General features: G+C 37.0%; 1 protein-coding gene and 1 long non-coding RNA gene across 2 annotated transcripts; one reads left to right on the top strand and one right to left on the bottom strand.

The window, feature by feature from the left end:
- Positions 1 to 542: 542 nt before the first annotated feature.
- Positions 543 to 4,539, bottom strand: LOC140016220 (uncharacterized). Its single transcript, XR_011822563.1, has 3 exons — positions 4,348 to 4,539; positions 3,221 to 3,284; positions 543 to 2,390 (listed from the first exon to the last, which is right to left on the bottom strand). It is a non-coding gene; the product is annotated as an uncharacterized lncRNA (long non-coding RNA).
- Positions 4,540 to 8,550: 4,011 nt separating this feature from the next.
- LOC140015642 (putative late blight resistance protein homolog R1A-3) lies at positions 8,551 to 17,542 on the top strand. The gene is made up of 3 exons (XM_072068371.1): positions 8,551 to 9,183; positions 14,702 to 16,939; positions 17,029 to 17,542. Exons 1-2 carry the CDS (start codon positions 8,728 to 8,730, stop codon positions 16,898 to 16,900), a joined length of 2,655 nt encoding a protein of 884 aa, XP_071924472.1. The 5' UTR covers positions 8,551 to 8,727; the 3' UTR covers positions 16,901 to 16,939; positions 17,029 to 17,542.
- The last annotated feature ends 1,616 nt before the right edge of the window (positions 17,543 to 19,158 follow it).

Below are 19,158 nucleotides of genomic sequence, written 5' to 3'. Positions count from 1 at the left end.
CGACATGAGTGTCCTGTTTTTGCTTCTTCTTTTGGTTGATTTTCATTTCTTGATATATTCGTACCTGATTTTTTGATAGGCAAAAACACTTATATTTGAAGAGAGTTAGATAAACATTTCAAAGTACTTTGTGATCATCAAAATCAAGAATAACATTCTCCCCCTTTTTGATGATGACAAAACAATGGTTTGAAATGAGATTTAATGATTGCAATAACTCCCCCTTTCTTAATTGACAACAACTCCCCCTTACTTAGTGGATCATAGAGCAAAAATTTGAAAAACTCCCCCTCACTTGGCTACCCAACCGAATTAATCAATAATCCAAATATATAACAATTAAGCAGCCAACATCCAACATTTTACAATTCAATCCATCAGCCAATTCAATTTCAATTAAATCATCAATCAATCCAATCCAGCCTTCTCCCCCTTTTTGTCATCACAAAAGGGTAATCAATCACATCCACAAAAACATTCATCAATCATATCACGGAGAACCAATAACAAAAAAAAATATTCATCACATCCACACATTCATCATTCAAAATACTTAAACATCCATCCATATATTCATAACCATTACAGACATAATCTTCAAAAAAAAACTAAAAGAACATCTTCATATTCATTGTTGAACACCACAAACACTAGTAAACATGGAATAGACAAACAAAATGCAAATGTCCTAAACGGTGAACTATGTGGATCCAGGTGTTCTTCGAGAGAGCTGATATTGGGAGAGGTCCTCCTCTTCAGTTTCTTCATCATCTTCAGTAGCTTCTTCAATTGGTGCCTTGCCTTTATCTGATGTGGAAGGGCCATGAGGAGTCACAGGAGTTGATGAGTTCGGGTCTGGAATTGATGAACTTAGATCAGTGGGGCGTGGCTCTTTGCCATGTGAAACATCCTCAACCACAGGTGGGGGAAAAGGAGGTTCTTTTTGTCTAGGTAGGCTATTTGATACTCAGAGGACATGGTGAGCATTAGACCATGTTCCAGAAGAAGAACATGCTGTTTGAGTTCACGAAGGAGCTCAATCACTTCATCATTGGAGGAGGAAGATGCCTTAGTGGCAGACTTCCTGGGATGAATGGAAGTGAGTGCGACAAATGAAGGATCATGTGCAGCCTTAGACCTATGTTCACTAGATGATGCCCCCTTATAAGCCCATAGATTATCCTTAAAGACAAGATTTTTCCTTTCAAAATATCCTTTGGTAAAGGCATAAGAAGATGCTTCTTTGGGACAAACACCTAGAATTGGTACTTTGTAAAACTCAAAAATCTTTTGAAGAAATTTTCCATAAGATAGTTTTCTGCGAGAATCAGTGGCATAGCGAAGTAGAAACTTGCACATGACAAAACCAAAATCAATACGAATCTTTTCTCGAAAACAGTAAAAGAGATACAAATCTCATCAAGTATAATAAATTACCTAACACGATATCAGTTCTTAAATAATAAAACTACCATAATTTGACTCCAATAAACCTATTTATTAAAAACTTGACTTGACTAAAATATTACTACTAAATAATAACATAGAAACTTTATTTTGTAAACTTAATTAATATGCTAATATTGGCTCTCTTAAATTAGGCACTCTTCAACACAATCATGAACAATAATCTTTTCTTGCAAATTCTAGCAGCATCACTTTCTGCTTCAACTTCAAACACTTTTATCGTTAAAATAATCCATACATCTAGATAGACTATTTTTGTCGTATAATTTGATGTTAATTCGTTCATAACTCACCATTCTACGATTTTAATAATCACAATTCAACAACAGGATTTTTCTTCAATATCTATCTTTATAATAATTTTCGGATCAATCTTATGATCCAATCTTCATTGACTAGATACTTCAAGACCAACTTTATTGTCTAACTCGATCAAGGGGCTTCTTCACATTACTTCTTATGTAAGTGCTAGTTTTGACAGTGGAAACTATCCAAGATTAATCTTATAGTTGGACAATTTTTCAATGTTTATAGAAACCTCGAAATCAATATTTCAAACCTATGGTTCTAATTATGACAGCCCCACCTCTCCCTAGGGCAAACCCTAGGATATCAGCGGACTGCCTGCCCAACTCTCGCCAGGACTCAGTCGTTCAAAGTACTAATATCATCAATGAAATGAATGTAACATTTGACAATGCAGGGGATTGAAACACTAACTCAAACATAATCACTAATCCAACAATTCAGCTTAGTACACATATCATCGCATGCCAACTTACCACGCTTCACTCAAAATTACATAATATAAATCACCCTTAAGAATTTAAGCTTACAAGTTTGCTTAAACGAAAGTTACAACCTCACAACGCAAGAACGGCAAAATAAAGCTAAGAAATCCCTCGATCAAATCCCTTCCCGATCTGTTAAGAAAAAAAAAGGGAATGGGGTGAGCTAAAGCCCAGTGAGGTTCCAGGTAAACAAGTAAACACATAGCCACATAAAATCACAAAATAGCCAACTAAACACCGTACAGTAAAATAACAGTTTAATCACAGTTCAATTCAAGGATACGAGTGGCTTTCAAAAGCCAAAGGTCCACTTGAGCTTGAACATAATTGCCTCCTGTTGACACTCCGTCAACACTTGTAATAGTATATAGGTCCGTAGCACACCACTTTCACCAGTCTCCGTCCACCAAACAACCCCCCACCGGGCCCGTACTCCATAAACAATAGTTTGGTAATACTCGAGTATACCAGGAATCCGAGTTTCCAATGCTCAAGGATTCCAATGAAACAGTATCAAGCCGAGGATTTTATCACTAGTGGTGCTGGACAACACAACAAGCAAGCACAACGGCTATGCTTCACCAGGGACCTCCAAGCAAGATTCGATTTCCAGTGAACAGTAAACAGTCCTCAAGGTTTATCGGCCTTCTCGACCAAGCCCTTGCTGGCTCGATACAACCGATTCACCTATGAGGTTGGGTACCCAAATAGTAACAGTAGTTGGTGGAATGTCATCCACGCAACTTAAGCACAGTCATGTATAGCAATATCTCATTTCATGTTAATTCATTCAGTAAGTAGAGGCTCAGTGAAAAGAAAAAAAACCAGGAAGGTCGAGTGCGATAAAGTACACACTCGCCTCAATTTTAATTAAAACAGTGTTTGGCTCAATCAATAACAATTCAATACTTTCAAGTACACAAATATTTCACATAACAAGTAGCAGGTAGTGGAACACTCACCTGTCAAGCAAAAGTAATAATCGACGTCAAACGTCTCAGTTACGATCACCGTCGTTGCCCAAACCTAGGTCAACGAGTGAAAACATTAATGATTGGATTCGTTCCTTACTAAAATATAGGTTCAGTAAGAGGCCAAGTGAGTAGCTTAAGTTACTTAATCCGGCATGCAAATAGGGTCTAAACCACGGTGAAAGTTCATGGAAAATAAGTCTAGTATGTACATAAAAGTTTGGCAAGAGAAAAGTTTCACTAAAGCTCAAAGACTTCATTACGGGTTAAACTATCTCGCCCGGTCAGCCTCGGGAAAATGGTCATTTCTCATTGTGGGAAAGTTGGAATTAGGTTCCGTCAGTTGCATTGGAAACTAGGCTCATAAGGCTAAATTTGTCTAGAAGAAATCATTTCCAAAATCCCAACATAAGTGGCTCAAAATTAAGAAACCAAAAGAAATTTCTGGACTGCCTCGGATGAACAGTACCGCACGGGTAGCCGACTTCCACGACTTGCCACGAATTGCTCGGGACGAACCAGAACATGAGCCAGGTACCATTTTAAAGCTCTAAGAGTCTATTTTCCAATGCCACAAACGGTACTCAATTCGGATCAGTGAGCAAAACGTTATAGCCTTTACAACATGGCTGGACAGAAAGTTTCTGGACCTAGTCCAGTTTTGTCCCTTTGCTTGCAACTCAAAATTTACTCAACCAAATTGGCTAATTTTTTGTAGACAACCTCTACACACATAACCCAACATATATCACTCACATTTGTAGCCAAAATATGCATGAAACATCAGGGCAAAATTCGGACAGCAAGCTGGACAAATTTCGGTCAGCACACTTAATTCTTTCCCAACTTTCACTCTTCTCATTATTTTCACTTTTTGCATATCCCAAGTATTACATCTGACCATATAGGGTTTTAAAGCATATCAATATCTCATAAACATACATGAATAAGGGTTGAACATTTCATCAAACACTTGGTGTGCATACTAACAATTCATCCACTACTTGTTTAATTCAAGGGGTTAACTTCCAATTCCAACCACAACAACTTGCAATTCATGATTAGAGCTTATAGTAGGTGATCTAACACATAAAACCCCTAAATTAAAGAGTACTTACCTTACTTACACGGTGTTCAAATCACCAAGAAATCCACCAAGTAGAGGCTCCAAGGTTGGGATTCAACACTAAAAACAAAGAAAGCTTCCTTGCAAACCCTAAATTCCTCTCTTGAATTTTGGTCTTTGATTTGTTTAGGTAAGAAAACCTGATTTGGGAGCTCTCTCTCTCACTCTCTTCCTTGAGCTGAAATTCGGCCAACATGAGAAGAAAAGAAAGGGTTTGCTAAGTTTTTATTTTGTCTCTTAATCCTTAGTCAACAAGTCTATGGTCAAGGTTTTGCCACATGGCCCTTTTCTTAACCAAACCTTTCTTAATCTTTGACTAATGGTCTACTTAACTTTCCAAATGTACCAATACACGATTAACATCTCTCATCACTCACATAACTTGCTACCACTAACAAAAGAACACTTGGACAAACACAAGTGGTGCATTAATTTAATATAGCTCAAGAAAATATTCTTACTTCAAGTAAAATAAAATGGAACATTATACATGGAAATTATTGTAACATGTAGAAAATATTTTATAAGGGCATATAATAAATGGTCTAGATCTTATAATAAGGCATGTAAATAAGAAAATTGTGTTTTAAAGTGAGGGTCAATACAAGGGATTTGTTATAACACATTGTGAAATATAATGTTAGGGCATATAAGAGGTGGTTTAAATCTTGGTGCAAGGCATGTAGTTTGAAAAAATTGTATTTTAAAAATGAGGGTTCTCACACTAATACTAGATGTAGAGCCCAAAGTGTCATCAAAAAATTATAGGAGATAAATTTCATAAAATCAATATATATGGAGAAGCAATATATATATATATATATATATATATATATATATATATATATATATATATGAATATGTATGAGAGAAGAGGGATAAAAGTCTATCAAACTTTCACTCCTCACTGTTCTCAACTTATGACTATAATAAGATTTGTACATAGCTTTGATGATTTGGTAAATAAGTCTTGGCTATCACAATAAATTACATAACACAATATCAATTCTTAAATATTAAAACAACTACAATTTGACTCCAATAAAATTATTTAAAATTTGTCTTGACCAAAATACTACTACTAAATAATAACATAAAAATTTTATTATTTAATCTTAATTTAATATGCCAACATATCTCAATAGCAAATACCATAAGTAAGAAGAAACTTGTGACTTTTTGGAAAAAACTTATCATCTCTCCTTTGTTCCATCTTTATATTGTTGCTTTTGCTCAAAAGGGCTAACAAGTTTGAAAAGTGTGTCACTTCAAGGGAGGAACATGATATTTTTCAGATCTATAGGGTGCTAAGTGATATTAGCATAAATCATAAGGGAGGTTTCTGATAGTAATGCTAAAAATAAAAGGGAGTCTAACCCCGGTGTTGATTTGTTGGCACCTGTGGAAGGCAAGGAATTCTAGTGTTTTCCAAGGGGTGACGGTAGAGGTGCATGGGGTGTGTCGCGCCATCTTTCAGGACCTGAAGGATGCTTATGTGATTAAGTACGGCGAGTTACAAGAGATCAGGTTTTGGCCACTATTCTTGGAGCAGGTGGAATTGAGACGAGCCGTGCTCCAAATCACGAAAGTTCAGTGGATTCCGCCTCAATTAGGGTGGGTCAAGCTCAACACAGACGGCTGTTCGATGGGCAACCCAGGAATAGGCGGAGGAGGGGGGATAATACGTGACTCTAGGGGGCGGCTAATGTTGGCCTTCTCTGTGGGTTTTGGCACAAAGACAAGTATGCAAGCGGAGGCCAAAGCCATGCTAGTGGGTGTACGACTATGTGCCCAGCAGGGTCTCACACAGGTATTGGCGGAGTCGGACTCGTTGGTCTTGGTACGGGTTTTAAACAACGAGTGCAGGAGGCCATGGTCCATTGATAAGGAGCTGGAGCATATTCGCCTTGCATCGTCCTCTTCTTTTAAAGTCCAACATTGCTTTCGGGAAGCCAATAGAATTGCGGACATATTGGCAAAAGAAGGGTGCAGCAAATCTATGGATGAGATTAGCATCTTTGAGAGGACGGAGGATCTGCCACGTTTAGTTAGGGGAGAGTATAGGTTGGATAGGATGTCGTATCCATCCTTTCGGGTGCGACGTCGTCCTAGTCGCTTGGGTTAGTTTGCAGTCATTTGATTTCAATGTGTCGTTCGCTGGCTGAGGTTCGGTCCAGGCCCCCCTCAGGCAATTTCTGTTTCTAATAAAAAATAGATAATTGTTTTAAAAAAAAAAAAAAAAAAAGAGGGAGTCTAACCTTTTTTTTTCCTACAACATCAACTATCTAACCTATTCCTACTCTATGGAGAAGGAGTCTAAAGAGGCTTTGTATAAGGATTGGGAGGTGAACCACCAAATCCTATCTAGCCTACTTCTACTCATATGAGAAAGAGGGAGTCTAAATAGGGTTGTATGATGATTGGGAGGTTAACTATCAAATCAGACAAGCGCACTATTGCACTTTCTGAATTTTTAAAAAATAAGAAGCATAGTACTGCTAGTGTGATGCATTAGACGGGAATTGAATCGCTAAAATCAGGAGAGCTTTAAAGAGGCTCTCGGTGATCATTGAACCAAGGCCTAAATATTATCATTACTATATAAAAAGTACCATGTGTCTTGGTATTTTAGAGTGTAAGTGTAACTATTCTTGTGATTTTAGTTTTTATTATTTCAATTATACCCTTATTAATTAATAATTGAAGTTTCACATTATACTCTTTTTAATTTATTATGATGATTAAAATTCATTATATCATATTTACCGATTTAGAAGAAATAATAGGTGATGACAAGATAGAATGTTAAGCATTAGAGACTAAATATGATTTGATTTTAGTTTTTTATTTGTCCAAAATAACATTCTCCCTAATAATTGATTTATTGTATTTTAATAATAACAATAATTGTAGTAGCTAGGAAAAAAATTGTAATCTTAATTAAATTTGAATTATGAAAACAACAAAAAAAATAACACTCCAAACCAATGTGTTTTGTTTTGCATTCTATTTTGAGTTTTTTGTTTCAATTAAAAATTATTGATTAGTTATAGCCTAATTAAATTTTTAAATCTTCAAAAATATTATTATTGATACCAAAACAAGGTGCTCTTAGAACAATAAAATCTTTATTGTTTGTCCTTTAAGTTAGATTTTGTCCAAAAAATAAAAATAAAAGAAAATTAAAAAAACTCAATTACCTCTGCCAATGAAATCTCAATTCTAGAAAATGGAACAGTTACATGGAAAAAATTTATATGTGGTGAATCATTTAGACTCTATTGTTAACAGAAATAACATTAAAAAATACAAAGATTTCAATTTCAAAGAATATACATCACTTCACTTTTTAAAAAACAGTGCATACAACTTCATATTGAGAATTTCAAATTTGACTTACATAACATTCAAACTAATAATGGTAAAGCATGCAACCAATATTTTAAACAGACAATTATTTTTATTTTATTTTTTGCCCTCCTACCCCTCCCCACACCCTTGCCATCCCCAACTGTCGTAAACAGGATTCAAATTCTGAACTAGAAATAACTCTAAAAACCTTACGCTGGTCATTGAGCCAACCCCAGTGATTGGCAAATAATTAACTTTTGCTTAGCATACAAATTTAAGTCATCCAACTCTAAAAGAAAAATAAAAATTGTTCATATATCTAATAAAAAATCATACAATTTAGTGGTATTATCAAAATTTGTTTGTCATGGGAAAAAATGGAGTAATTAGAAGTATAAATATTATACATATCATTCAAAATATTGATACTTTTGTCAAATCTTTATATTTTTAAATGTTAATTTTTCATCTTCTTTGATTAATTATCGTTAAAACCATTATTTTAAATTGAAAACAACCCAATGTATCATCATTTGTAAAAAATTCTCTAGAGATTTTATATGAATTTGTAGATATAACATTTTGTGAACTTTTTTTTTTTTGGCTTTTTAAACCAATGGTTTTAAGGATAATTAATTAAAGAAGATAAAAAATTAAATAGAAAATATGAAAATATTAAATTTGTTAAAATAATTTTTATAGATAAATTTTAATACATAAGAATCATTATATTTTATGATATTATAATTATAAAAGTGACAAAGCTACTGATGACGATTACTGGTGCTTTATTACTAGTGTTTCTTAAATTAACAATTCTCCAAAAGTGACAAAGCTACTGGGACAGAGGGACTACAACTTAGCCGTGCACTCTCCGGTTTGATCGATGAAGTCCGCTTCAATCTAGCCAGTAAAAATATTGTCCATATGAGTCAACTTTTCACAACTAGCTAGATCCTCTCCATATATGCATTGATCAAAAGAACCAATTTTCTTCCACAGAAATCAAAATTGGTGAGAGATGGAAGCAGCTGTTGTAAGAGCTGTATTACGAAGTATCATACCATATTTGCTGCAGCTGATCAAAGAAAATCGGGAGTTGATCAGCAGCAATTACGACAAAATCGATGATCTGTCCAAAAACCTCCGTCTCTTGAATAAGTTCATGGTTAAGTACACTGAAGATCACTACAAAGACGACATCCTGATGGGACTGGCGGAGGAGATCAGGATGCGGGTGTACGAAGTTGAAGATGTTCTTGAAACCTACATCGTCGAAGAGTCACTGTACAAGAAAAAGAATTTCGTCCGTAAAGCGGTTGGCAGCATAAAACACCTAAGTGATCTTAAGAGCATCGGGAAAACCATCCAAGAGCTGAGTAAAAGGGTCGACCAAACGCGGAGTGATAACAGGAGCTGCGTCCCTGTCTTGATAGAAGGGGTCAAAATAAATAATGCGATTTCTAAAGACAATCAGGTACGTACGTACAGCATAAATTAGTTGTTCCTTTTTTTTTTTGGGCGGCAAAAAGCTTAAATTGGTTACTACTACAATTTTACAATTAATTCTGCCTTCATTTTACAATTAATTCTATCAAAGCCATACATATATATATATATATATATATATATCTGGATTCTTATAGATTTTTAATTGGCAAGGCTTTTTAGTAACTATCTGTCATGAAAAATCCGAGAAATCTCATCAAGGTTGGCACAAGCCAAACCAGCAGCACTAACTATACTACCAATGACGACTCTCATCTATTTACAGCAACTGCAGCCAATGCCAAATGATACTAAGTAAAGAAACAAAAACCCATGCCAGAAATGTGCACTGATCAAAATTCCAAGATATGCTAATAGACCAATTAAGCTTTGTTGGTTTAATCTTTCTCCAAGAAGCTATTGCTGCTGAACTTAAGGAATGATGGATTGTAGGATGACGAAAGCAGGTTTCTCCCAACTAGCAAAAAACTCTCCTGTTGCGCTCTCTCCGAATATGATAGACAAAAACTGCAAGAGACAATTCGATAATTTGATCAACAAACCTGTCCCCCTTGCAATGAAAGCTAAGCCAAGACAACTCAGTATCCCAAGCATATGCATTTCTATATATCAAATTCAAATTCTGCACTTGCTCACCAAATATTTGTAGCATACGAACATGTGAAAATAGATGATTAACAGTTTCTGGTACCTGTTTATATAGAACACAGCAACTATCCATGATTATCCCCCCAATATAGGCGTCTAGTCTTTGTAACTAATCTTCCTTTGTAGGATAACCATACTGGATTATACTGTTAGGTCTGGTCCCAAGAAATTGATCAACGATAACAATAGGGTTCTTGTCAACTCAATAATGACAATAACAAAATAAATAAATCAAACAGAGAAACACGAAAATTTACGTGGTTCGATTCAATTGACCTACGTCCACGGGCGAAGAGGTAGCAGATTTACTATGACAGAAAGAGAGTACAAAAGAGAGAGTACAAAATCCTTAGGAAATAATTCCCAAGTCTAAAAGACACCTAAAACTGAAAACACAAAAGAGCCTAAATAGCACTAAATGCTTAATGGCCCAAAGGCCCGTGACTTGCTCTTTTGGTTTGATGCCAAACCAAAACTCCTCTCAGATTGGGGCCCCGGGCCCCCAAAATCTCTTGGACTGGTGTACATGGCACTTGGGTTGGTGCCCCTAGCACACTTAAACTCACTTAAATCCACTATATTTATAACAACCACAAGGAGAGATTTCTTTGTTAAACTCCCGATGTGGGATACAAGGGCACATTCAACAAATCTCCACCTTGGCGTGTATCCAACATCGGCAAATAACAGACAAATAGCAAACAAGCTGCACCTTCTCCATAAAAGTTCCAATGGATCTCAATGAACCACAAAAAATCCCAACAAACCACAACGAGCCACCAACGAACCAGAATGCAAAAGGCTCAACAGGTTCCAACGGGTTAAATCTCACAAAAGGTTCAACAGATCCCAACAGGCTAAAAATCATGAACATAGTAATCTTACTCCACCTTAATCTCAAAACCCTTAACGAGTTCCAACGGGTCAAATAACTCTTCTTCAAAATCCAACTGAACTCCAATGAAATTTTTTTTCTTTCACTCTCCATAGCACCCAAAATCTGTTATTATCATCAAGAACCCAAAATCTGACCATGACCCAAAACCTGAATCTAAATTTGGAACCTGAAGCTCTGATACCAATTTGTTAAGTCTGGTCCTAAGAAATTGATCAACGAGAACAATAGGGTTCTTGTCAACTCAATAATGACAATAACAAAATAAATAAATCAAACAGAGAAACACGAAATTTACGTGGTTCGATCCAATTGACCTACGTCCACGGGCGAAAAGGTAGCAAATTTACTATGACAGAAAGAGAGTACAAAAGAGAGAGTACAAAATCCTTAGGAAATAATTCCCAAGTCTAAAAGACACCTAAAACTGAAAACACAAAAAAGCCTAAATAGTATTAAATGCTTAATGGCCCAAAGGCCCATGACTTGCTTTTTTGGTTTGATGCCAAACCAAAACTCCTCTCAGATTGGAGCGCGGGCCCCCAAAACTCTCTTGAACTGGTGCACATGGCACTTGGGCTGATGGCCTTAGTACACTTAAACTCATTTAAATCCACTATATTTATAACAACCACAAGAAGAGATTTCTTTGTTAAACTCCCGATGTGGGATACAAAAACACATTCAACATATACCACAAAAGAAAATCTTGGAATTGATCGCTTACCCCATACTAGATTATACCGCATGACCTGTGGCATTGATTTGCAGCTCACCAAAGACTTGCTTCACAATAAAGGAACCAGAAGCACCGCATGGCATGTGATCTGACATATGAACTCTAGGGAGAAATAGAGGAGTAGTGCTTCAATCAATCTCCTAATCTCAATATTTCTCCTCCTTCCAGCAGGCCATGCCCACTTGCCATCAACAATAATAGAAGATACTTAGCAGATAAAGAACTCTCACAAGCTGCAATAGTATGAGGTGAAACCATATCTAGCAAACATGCCTATAGGATGCCAAAAGTCATGCCACAGGAAAAAATCTTTGCCATTTCTGACAATGTATTTAATAAATGGTTTTGCCAAGCCTCTAAGTTCTAATTTTGTTCCTCCAGCACCAAGAAGTATCTCTTGGAATTTCAAGCTCCCAAAGAGATTTATCTTTAATCTTATGCATATAAACCCGCCTAATCCATAGATGTCTTTTTTTAAATAAATTGACCAAAGATGTTTTAGGATTAGACATTTGTTCCATACATCCAACCTTCGAAGTCCAAGCCCACCTTCCTTTACTGGTTTACATCCAACCAAGAGACCTTGGCACAATATTTACCATTAGCGGCCCCTGACCACAAGAACGCAGCTGGGATACTTTAAATCTTGTGTATGATAGCCGGTAGAAGTATAGACAGAACAGCAATAAATCTGAATGCTGTATAAAACAGATTTTACCAATTGCAGCCTTCCACCATAGGTTAATCTTTTGGTTATTCACCTTTTAATCATGGCTGCAAGTTTCTCAATAACAATCGCAATCCACTGCCCTTAGTGGAGAAAAGAGAAGAGGAATACCCAAGTATTTCACAGGGAGATATCCTTCTTTCATTCCCAAATAGGAGCAGATAGACGAGCATCTTTGCTCAGAAACACCTGTCATAAAAACCTCACATTTTTTCAAATTTGGCTTAAAATCAGAGAGTTCTTCAAAACTATGCAGTACCTATTTTATCACATTCATGGACTTATCAGGGGCAGCTATAAACTGGTCATCAGCAAAACATAAATGGGAGAGTTGCAGTTTGTAACATTATGGGTGAAAATCGAAACCATATTCCTTAATTTTGAAATCCAACAAAGCAGCAAACACCTTCATCACAAGCAAAAACAGATCAGAGGATATAGGATCCTCTTGTCTAAGCTCTTTCTTACTTTTAAAGAATCCCACTAATGAACAATTGAGGTTTAATGAGAATTGAGCTGTAGTGAAGCACTCCGAAACCCAACTTCTAAAAAGATCACGAAACCCCCATAAATTCCATCACCTCAGAATAAAATCCCATTTGACAGAATCATATGCCTTCATTAAGTCAATCTTCAAAGCACATCTAGGTGATTGATCTATCTTTAATAATGGCACTGTGGTTTGCTCTAATCAAAGTTGGTAACACAGCTTTCAACATCTCTGTTAAGACATTTGAATAGCATTTATATAGTGCATTGCAGCATGCTATGGGCCTAAAATCTTTCATAGACAAAGGAGTCTCAACCTTAGGGACTAAGGTAAGAATGGTGGAATTGAGAGGATCCTACATATACTGATTCTGAAAACAAAATAGAACAGTCTCCACAAATTTACTTTCTACAGGACTCCAATTATTCACAAAAAAATCAACAGTTTAACCATCCACACTGGAGCAGTACCCTCCTTCATACTAAACAATGCTTTCTTGATTTCTTCCTCAGTAACTGGAGCCATTAATAGAACCACTTGATTATCTGTCAACATTTTAGCTGCAACAGTTTGTAATAGCATATGGTGATACTCATTCAAAGGAAAAGAATCAGTAAAGAGGCATTTAGAAAACTCAATAGCTTCCTTTTGACATCTCCATAATCAGTTAAAAGTTTACCATGCTGATCATTAATGTCGCAATCCTATTTCTAGCTTGATGTTAAATAACAGACTTGTTAAAAAATGAAGTGTTTCAATCCCCTTCAGCAAGGCACTTGATTCTAGATTTGTCTTGAACAAACTACTCTTCCATAGTCTGCAATTCAGAATATTTAGAAATCAAGGTACTTTCAAGTTGCTGTAACTCATAGTTAAAGGGATTAGATTGTATGATATTCTGAACCTGATCCAATTTACTCTTAGCTTACAGAACTTTACAGTGGATGCCAGAGAAGTATTGCTGATTCAAATTTTTTAACTCAGCTTTTAACAATACTAACATAAGAGAACGTGCTTTGTATATTGCCTGATATCTTGCTTATGGTTAAGTTTAATTTAATAGTTATTGATTTGCAACATTGTTGTGTATGCATAAATTTTCAAGAGATGTAAAAAGAGGCACTTGAATTACAAATTTCAAGCTTTTCAGAAAGCTCATGAAGAACACGTTCCGTATGATCACAATGAGCGTCAAAGGGATCTAGGCTATTGTGAAGCTTTCAATGGCCATCCTGAAAGAAACCTTGCTTTGGTACTAACAAATGATGAACGAAGGTGTAGATCTAGGAAAGGTGTACACGAACGTACTCCTTCCAAACCTCAAGGGCGATACACGATCATTCCCCAAAATACAATATTCAATAAGATTCCTAGTTTTGAGCAAACCTAAGAAACATGGTAAAAGCCAACAGCCGAAGGAGTTTATTTCATATAATTGCCAAAAGTCTGATGTCAATAAACCCCTATTTATGCTACAATAGTCTAAGATAAAAAGGAAACAAATAACTCTAGAAAACGTAAAACTAGCATGAAATTATGACACTGGTTGCCATAAGATCCAGCCCCAAATCCAGTACTTGAGAGCCAGATTTTGGGCTGAATTGAGTCAGTAGCACATAACAAATCTAGGTCTAATCCAATTCAAGATCCAGCGTGCCTCCTCATGCAATCCAGCGCAGATTCATCTGAAATCTTGTCCACAGGTTTCTTTTCTCTCGCATGATCTCACAACTCGAATGCAACTAGAATATAACAATAATAGTAGTAATAATAAAAAGTACTACATGAGACTAGGATTAACTACTGCAATTTAGAACCCAAAGCAATTTCTTGAGTAGTTTTTTCTTGAGATATCATGCCAGGCCTCGGACCTGGGGGTCAATGTTCCATATCAGTAGTTATGTAGATGCATAAGTTTTTAAAGGTTAGTTTGATCTTGTCATTTGCATTCAACTGTCTGATAATTCCTTTGTATTCATGCTACTAGCTTGAAGGCTATCCAGAGGCAGACAGAATCATTGGCTTTGAGGATGCAGCTGATGACGTATTGAAACTTCTTGCTGTCAAATCTGAGGCGGAGGAGCAGAGCACATCCGAGGCAGCACAACAAAGTGAGTCGAAGCTAAAAGTAGTGTCAATTCATGGCATGCTTGGCCTAGGAAAGACGACACTTGCAAATAAGATCTTGACTGACCAAAACACTGAATATGAATTTCTTACTCGTATATTGGTTAGTGTTACCAAAAAATACGAGAAGAAAGAAGTGCTTCTTAGTATCCTAAGGTCATTGAAGATCAGTATTTCGGATCAGAACATGTCAGAGGCAGACTTAGTTAACAAGGTCCGAGATGGATTAAAGTACAGGTATTTGGTTGTGGTGGATGATGTTTGGGAGGGAGAACATTGGGACAATCTGAAGGGTGCTTTCCCAGACAACAACAATGGTAGTCGGGTGATAATAACTACTCGAGAAGTGCGTGTTGCCAAATATGTTTCACCAAAGTGTGAACCCTACCAATTGCGATTTATGAAGCCAGAAGAGGCTGAAGAATTACTAAGGATGAAGGTTTTTGAAGAAAATAAATGTCCAGAGGAACTGAAACCCATTGAAAGGTTGATTCTGGAAAAGTGTGATGGGCTACCACTAGCAATAGTGGTGACAGGAGGTATCCTTAAAGCCAATCCAAAAGATGCAAATTGGTGGAAGGATGTGCTTGATGAAGTTCCTCCATTAGTTGATAAAAAAAGAGTGGAACGGATTGATCGTTACATAAGACTAAGCTATGATAAATTGCATCACGAGGTCAAACCGTGTTTTCTCTACCTTGGTGTCTTCCCTGAGAATTTGGAGATCCAAGTCTGGAAAGTGTTACAATTGTGGATCGCTGAAGGGTTTATTCCCCAACACGAGACAGCAAGTCTGGAGAGAATGGCAGAGCAATATTTCGGGGAGTTGGTTGATAGGAATTTATTGATTGTGGGAAAGAGAACTTTGAGTGGTAAGATAAAGACTTGTCGCATCCATGACACGCTGCGTGACTTCTGCAAGAAGACGGCCAAAGTAGAAGATCTTTTCCAAGCAATTCACAAGAATACCAATCCATCTTCCAGCCGTCGACTTTGTTGCATTAACGCTCAATTTTCGGAGTATATTCTTGGAGGACAACCTGCTGATAAAGTTCGATCATTCTTGAGTTTTGGTCAGGATGACACTAAGTATAACGAGGATCCCAGCTCAAGTATATTTAAGCCCTTCAAATTACTCCGAGTGTTTGATATTTCATCCATATACATTAACTTCCATGGCCGCTTCCCCACCAAACTACCCAACCTTGTTCTCCTAAAGTTCATTGCCATCAATTTCAACCTCAAAAACTTACCCAAGAGCATGTCTAGCTTACGTAACTTGGAAGCCCTTATAGTTCACACAACTGAACCAACCCTAGATATACAAGCAGACATTTGGATGATGACAAAGCTAAGGCTTCTACATACTAATACCACCGCATCCTTGCCGAAGTGTCATGATCAATCCTCCAGCAGTGAATACTTACAAACTTTGTCCACCATTTCGTCTCATAGTCTCACGAAGGAAGTGTTTGAAAGGACTAAGAAACTCAAGAAGCTTGGTATAAGTGGGAGTTTAGGCACTCTAGTGAAGACCAATGGTGATTCTGATTTGTTTGAATGTCTTTGCAGACTAAGCTCCCTTGAAAATTTGAGGTTACACAGTGATGAGTCCAAGCTGCTTGCCCTTCCTCAACCAGATAAATTTCCAAAAAACCTAAAAAGATTGAGTCTGCATAAGACCGGTCTGGAATGGAATAATCATATGCCTATTCTCGGAGGGCTCCAGTCTCTTGAGGTTCTCAAGTTAAAGGATAAAGCTTTTGTGGGAGTAGAGTGGAAGACAGAAAAAGGGGGTTTTCGTTCTCTCAAAGTTTTGTTCATTGGAGACACAGATCTAGAGAATTGGGAGGTTAAAGCAGATGATCTCCCAGAACTGAGATGGCTTATCCTCAAGCATATCAAATCTCTTGAGCAGATGCCATCCGACTTTGAACACATGAAGAACCTTGAAAGGATTGACCTGGAGCGTACCAATAGGTGGCTAGTTAAATCTGCCAAGGACATTCAAAAATCAAGGCCACAAATTAAGCTCAGTGTTTATCCTCCAGAAAAGTGATCGCTGACTAACGATGTTCTGTAAGTGCTTCTTTTACAGGTTAGTAAAACATTTCTACTTACACTACTAAATCTATTTCTTAATGCAATATCATCGTGCGTGAAACTGAAATTTAACCTGTTTTGCAGAATATCATGCTCACCTGCTTTTGTCTTCTGCTCCCTTGAATGAATTCTTAAAAAGGAGGCGCTGAAGCATCTATCTTCTTCATGTTTTCTTCTCTGTTCTGCCTTAATAAAGCCTATCTGCCTAGCTCTGGCCAGCAACATTCAGCTACTATATAACCTCTTTGAATTGTTTTTGTTTCAATATCTTTGATAATGTCAAATTTTCTTTTCAACAAGTGTATTGCGATGAAAATAAGGCCACAGATCTCTTGGCGAAATGTGTGCTAGAAGAACAAGGTGAGAAGGTATTTGTTTCTGCATGGAATCTCAGCTGGATCATATCTAGAACCTCATATTTTCTTCCTGTTGGGAGGTTGGGTTTAGTTCCATAGTCTTGCTTCCTTGTATTTTTAAGTTGGGGTGTGAACTTTGAATCTTTTTTTTTGTACGCTTCATACTTTTATTGATAAGCTGTTGAGTTTACACAAAGATTGGGGGCTTCCCATACCAATTTATATCACAGATTGAACAGTAATCCAACTCTATTGCTAAACTATATTATTTACAAAAGAATGGGATCAAATGCAGCAAGGGAAACTCCAAATTCCAATCATACCTCCAGATTTTGCTGAAGCCTAGGTATAGGTCTCCATCCTAGCACAATGCTGCGAATCTCTCTAATTACTTGATTGCTGACAGCAGAGGGAGAAATTTGAAGGCTACTATATATCTTCTGGTTCCTACTTCTCCAAACAGCATACTGTAGCAACAAAAGCTACACGTTTCATACAAGAAGCAAACATCCCTTGAGAGCCATGGTTGACCATCCACTGCAGCTCCTCACTCCAGCTTTTAGGATCTCTGTTTATCTTTCATTTCCTCAGTACACACGACCAAACAGAGGTAGGGTATACTGACATCCCCATGCTAGTAAGCTATCCTTTGTTGATAACCCATTTTGACATGCCAACCACAGAATAAAAGAGTACCTTAGAACATGCTTCTCTCCCCATACCAATTTACTTCAAGAAACAGAAGGGCTAAGAGTGGTGAGCAGCTTATATGCAGAACTAGCAGTATAGCAACCTTTAGAATCAGCTGTCCATACAGCAGTATCAATTGGGTCAGGCATAGGAACAAGTAAAGGCGGTGTAGCATTCACTAGTTGCACTACTTCAGCTGTGTATCTTCTATCAGTAGGCCAAACCCATTATCCATTTTGAATAATGGAGGATACTTTTGCATCTGCAGCATGGTTCGCCATATCAGCCGATACGTATCGTAACTGTAATGGAATTATGGATATTACCATATCCGCGACGACTCGTTCTGACTCAGACGATATTGATCGATTTGAATCCGTGATACATAATATCAACCGATATATCCGAGTCAACTTTGAGTCGACTCGGATATTTTTTTAAAATTATGCATTTTTTGGTATTTTCTAATTTTAATAATTTTTTTAAAATTTTTGAAAACTTTCATGTGTTATAATGTGCGTACCACCCGATAATCAACCGATATGCTGCGATGGATGTAGAACAACCCGAGACCGCGATGCGACCGCGACCCATGACGGTGAACCATGATCTGCAAAGCTCCTAAACAAGTGAATTATGCGATCAGGAAACGCTTGGAGTAATGGTCCAAGAGGATGCCACCAATCATACCACAAGTGTGTTCTCTGCTCTTCTCCTATTACCATTTGGATATATTTCCTGGCAAGAGGTTTCAACTTTAATACTTTGCACCAATTCCAAGATGAGGAGGCACTTGGTTGAATAGCCCAAAACCTTTTGCCTTTCAGTATATAAGCATGCACCCGCATAATCCAGACAGTCCTTCTTATGAAATATATCCCAAATATGCCTGATCATCAAAGCTTTGTTTCAATCTTTCAAACTTTTGAACCCCAAGCCACCCTCAGAAGTAGACTTGCAAGCTTCCCTCTGATGTACTTTCTCCTTGGTATTGTCTTTCTTTGGAAAGAAAGTATACCCAACCAGTGAAGTTAAGTTCCATGTCTTTTGCTCCTCAGATTAACAATACTTTCAGGACAGTAATGGATTGGATTCAAGTGAGTTTTTCACCAAATGTTCATAGCAATCAACACCTCATCTATTCGACCACTTTGTTTCCGACAATATT

This window comes from Coffea arabica, chromosome 10c (assembly GCF_036785885.1).
Source record: "Coffea arabica cultivar ET-39 chromosome 10c, Coffea Arabica ET-39 HiFi, whole genome shotgun sequence".
Classification (NCBI taxonomy): domain Eukaryota; kingdom Viridiplantae; phylum Streptophyta; class Magnoliopsida; order Gentianales; family Rubiaceae; genus Coffea; species Coffea arabica.
This window is presented reverse-complemented; position numbering and strand designations above follow the sequence as displayed.

What these genes read in the sequence shown, in the direction of transcription:
- LOC140015642 (XM_072068371.1), top strand. Translation starts at nt 8,728, where the DNA reads ATGGAAGCAGCTGTTGTAAGAGCTGTATTACGAAGTATCATACCATAT. An exon ending in CGATTTCTAAAGACAATCAG is followed by an intron (nt 9,184 to 14,701) that starts GTACGTACGTAC and finishes TCATGCTACTAG; the next exon opens with CTTGAAGGCTATCCAGAGGC.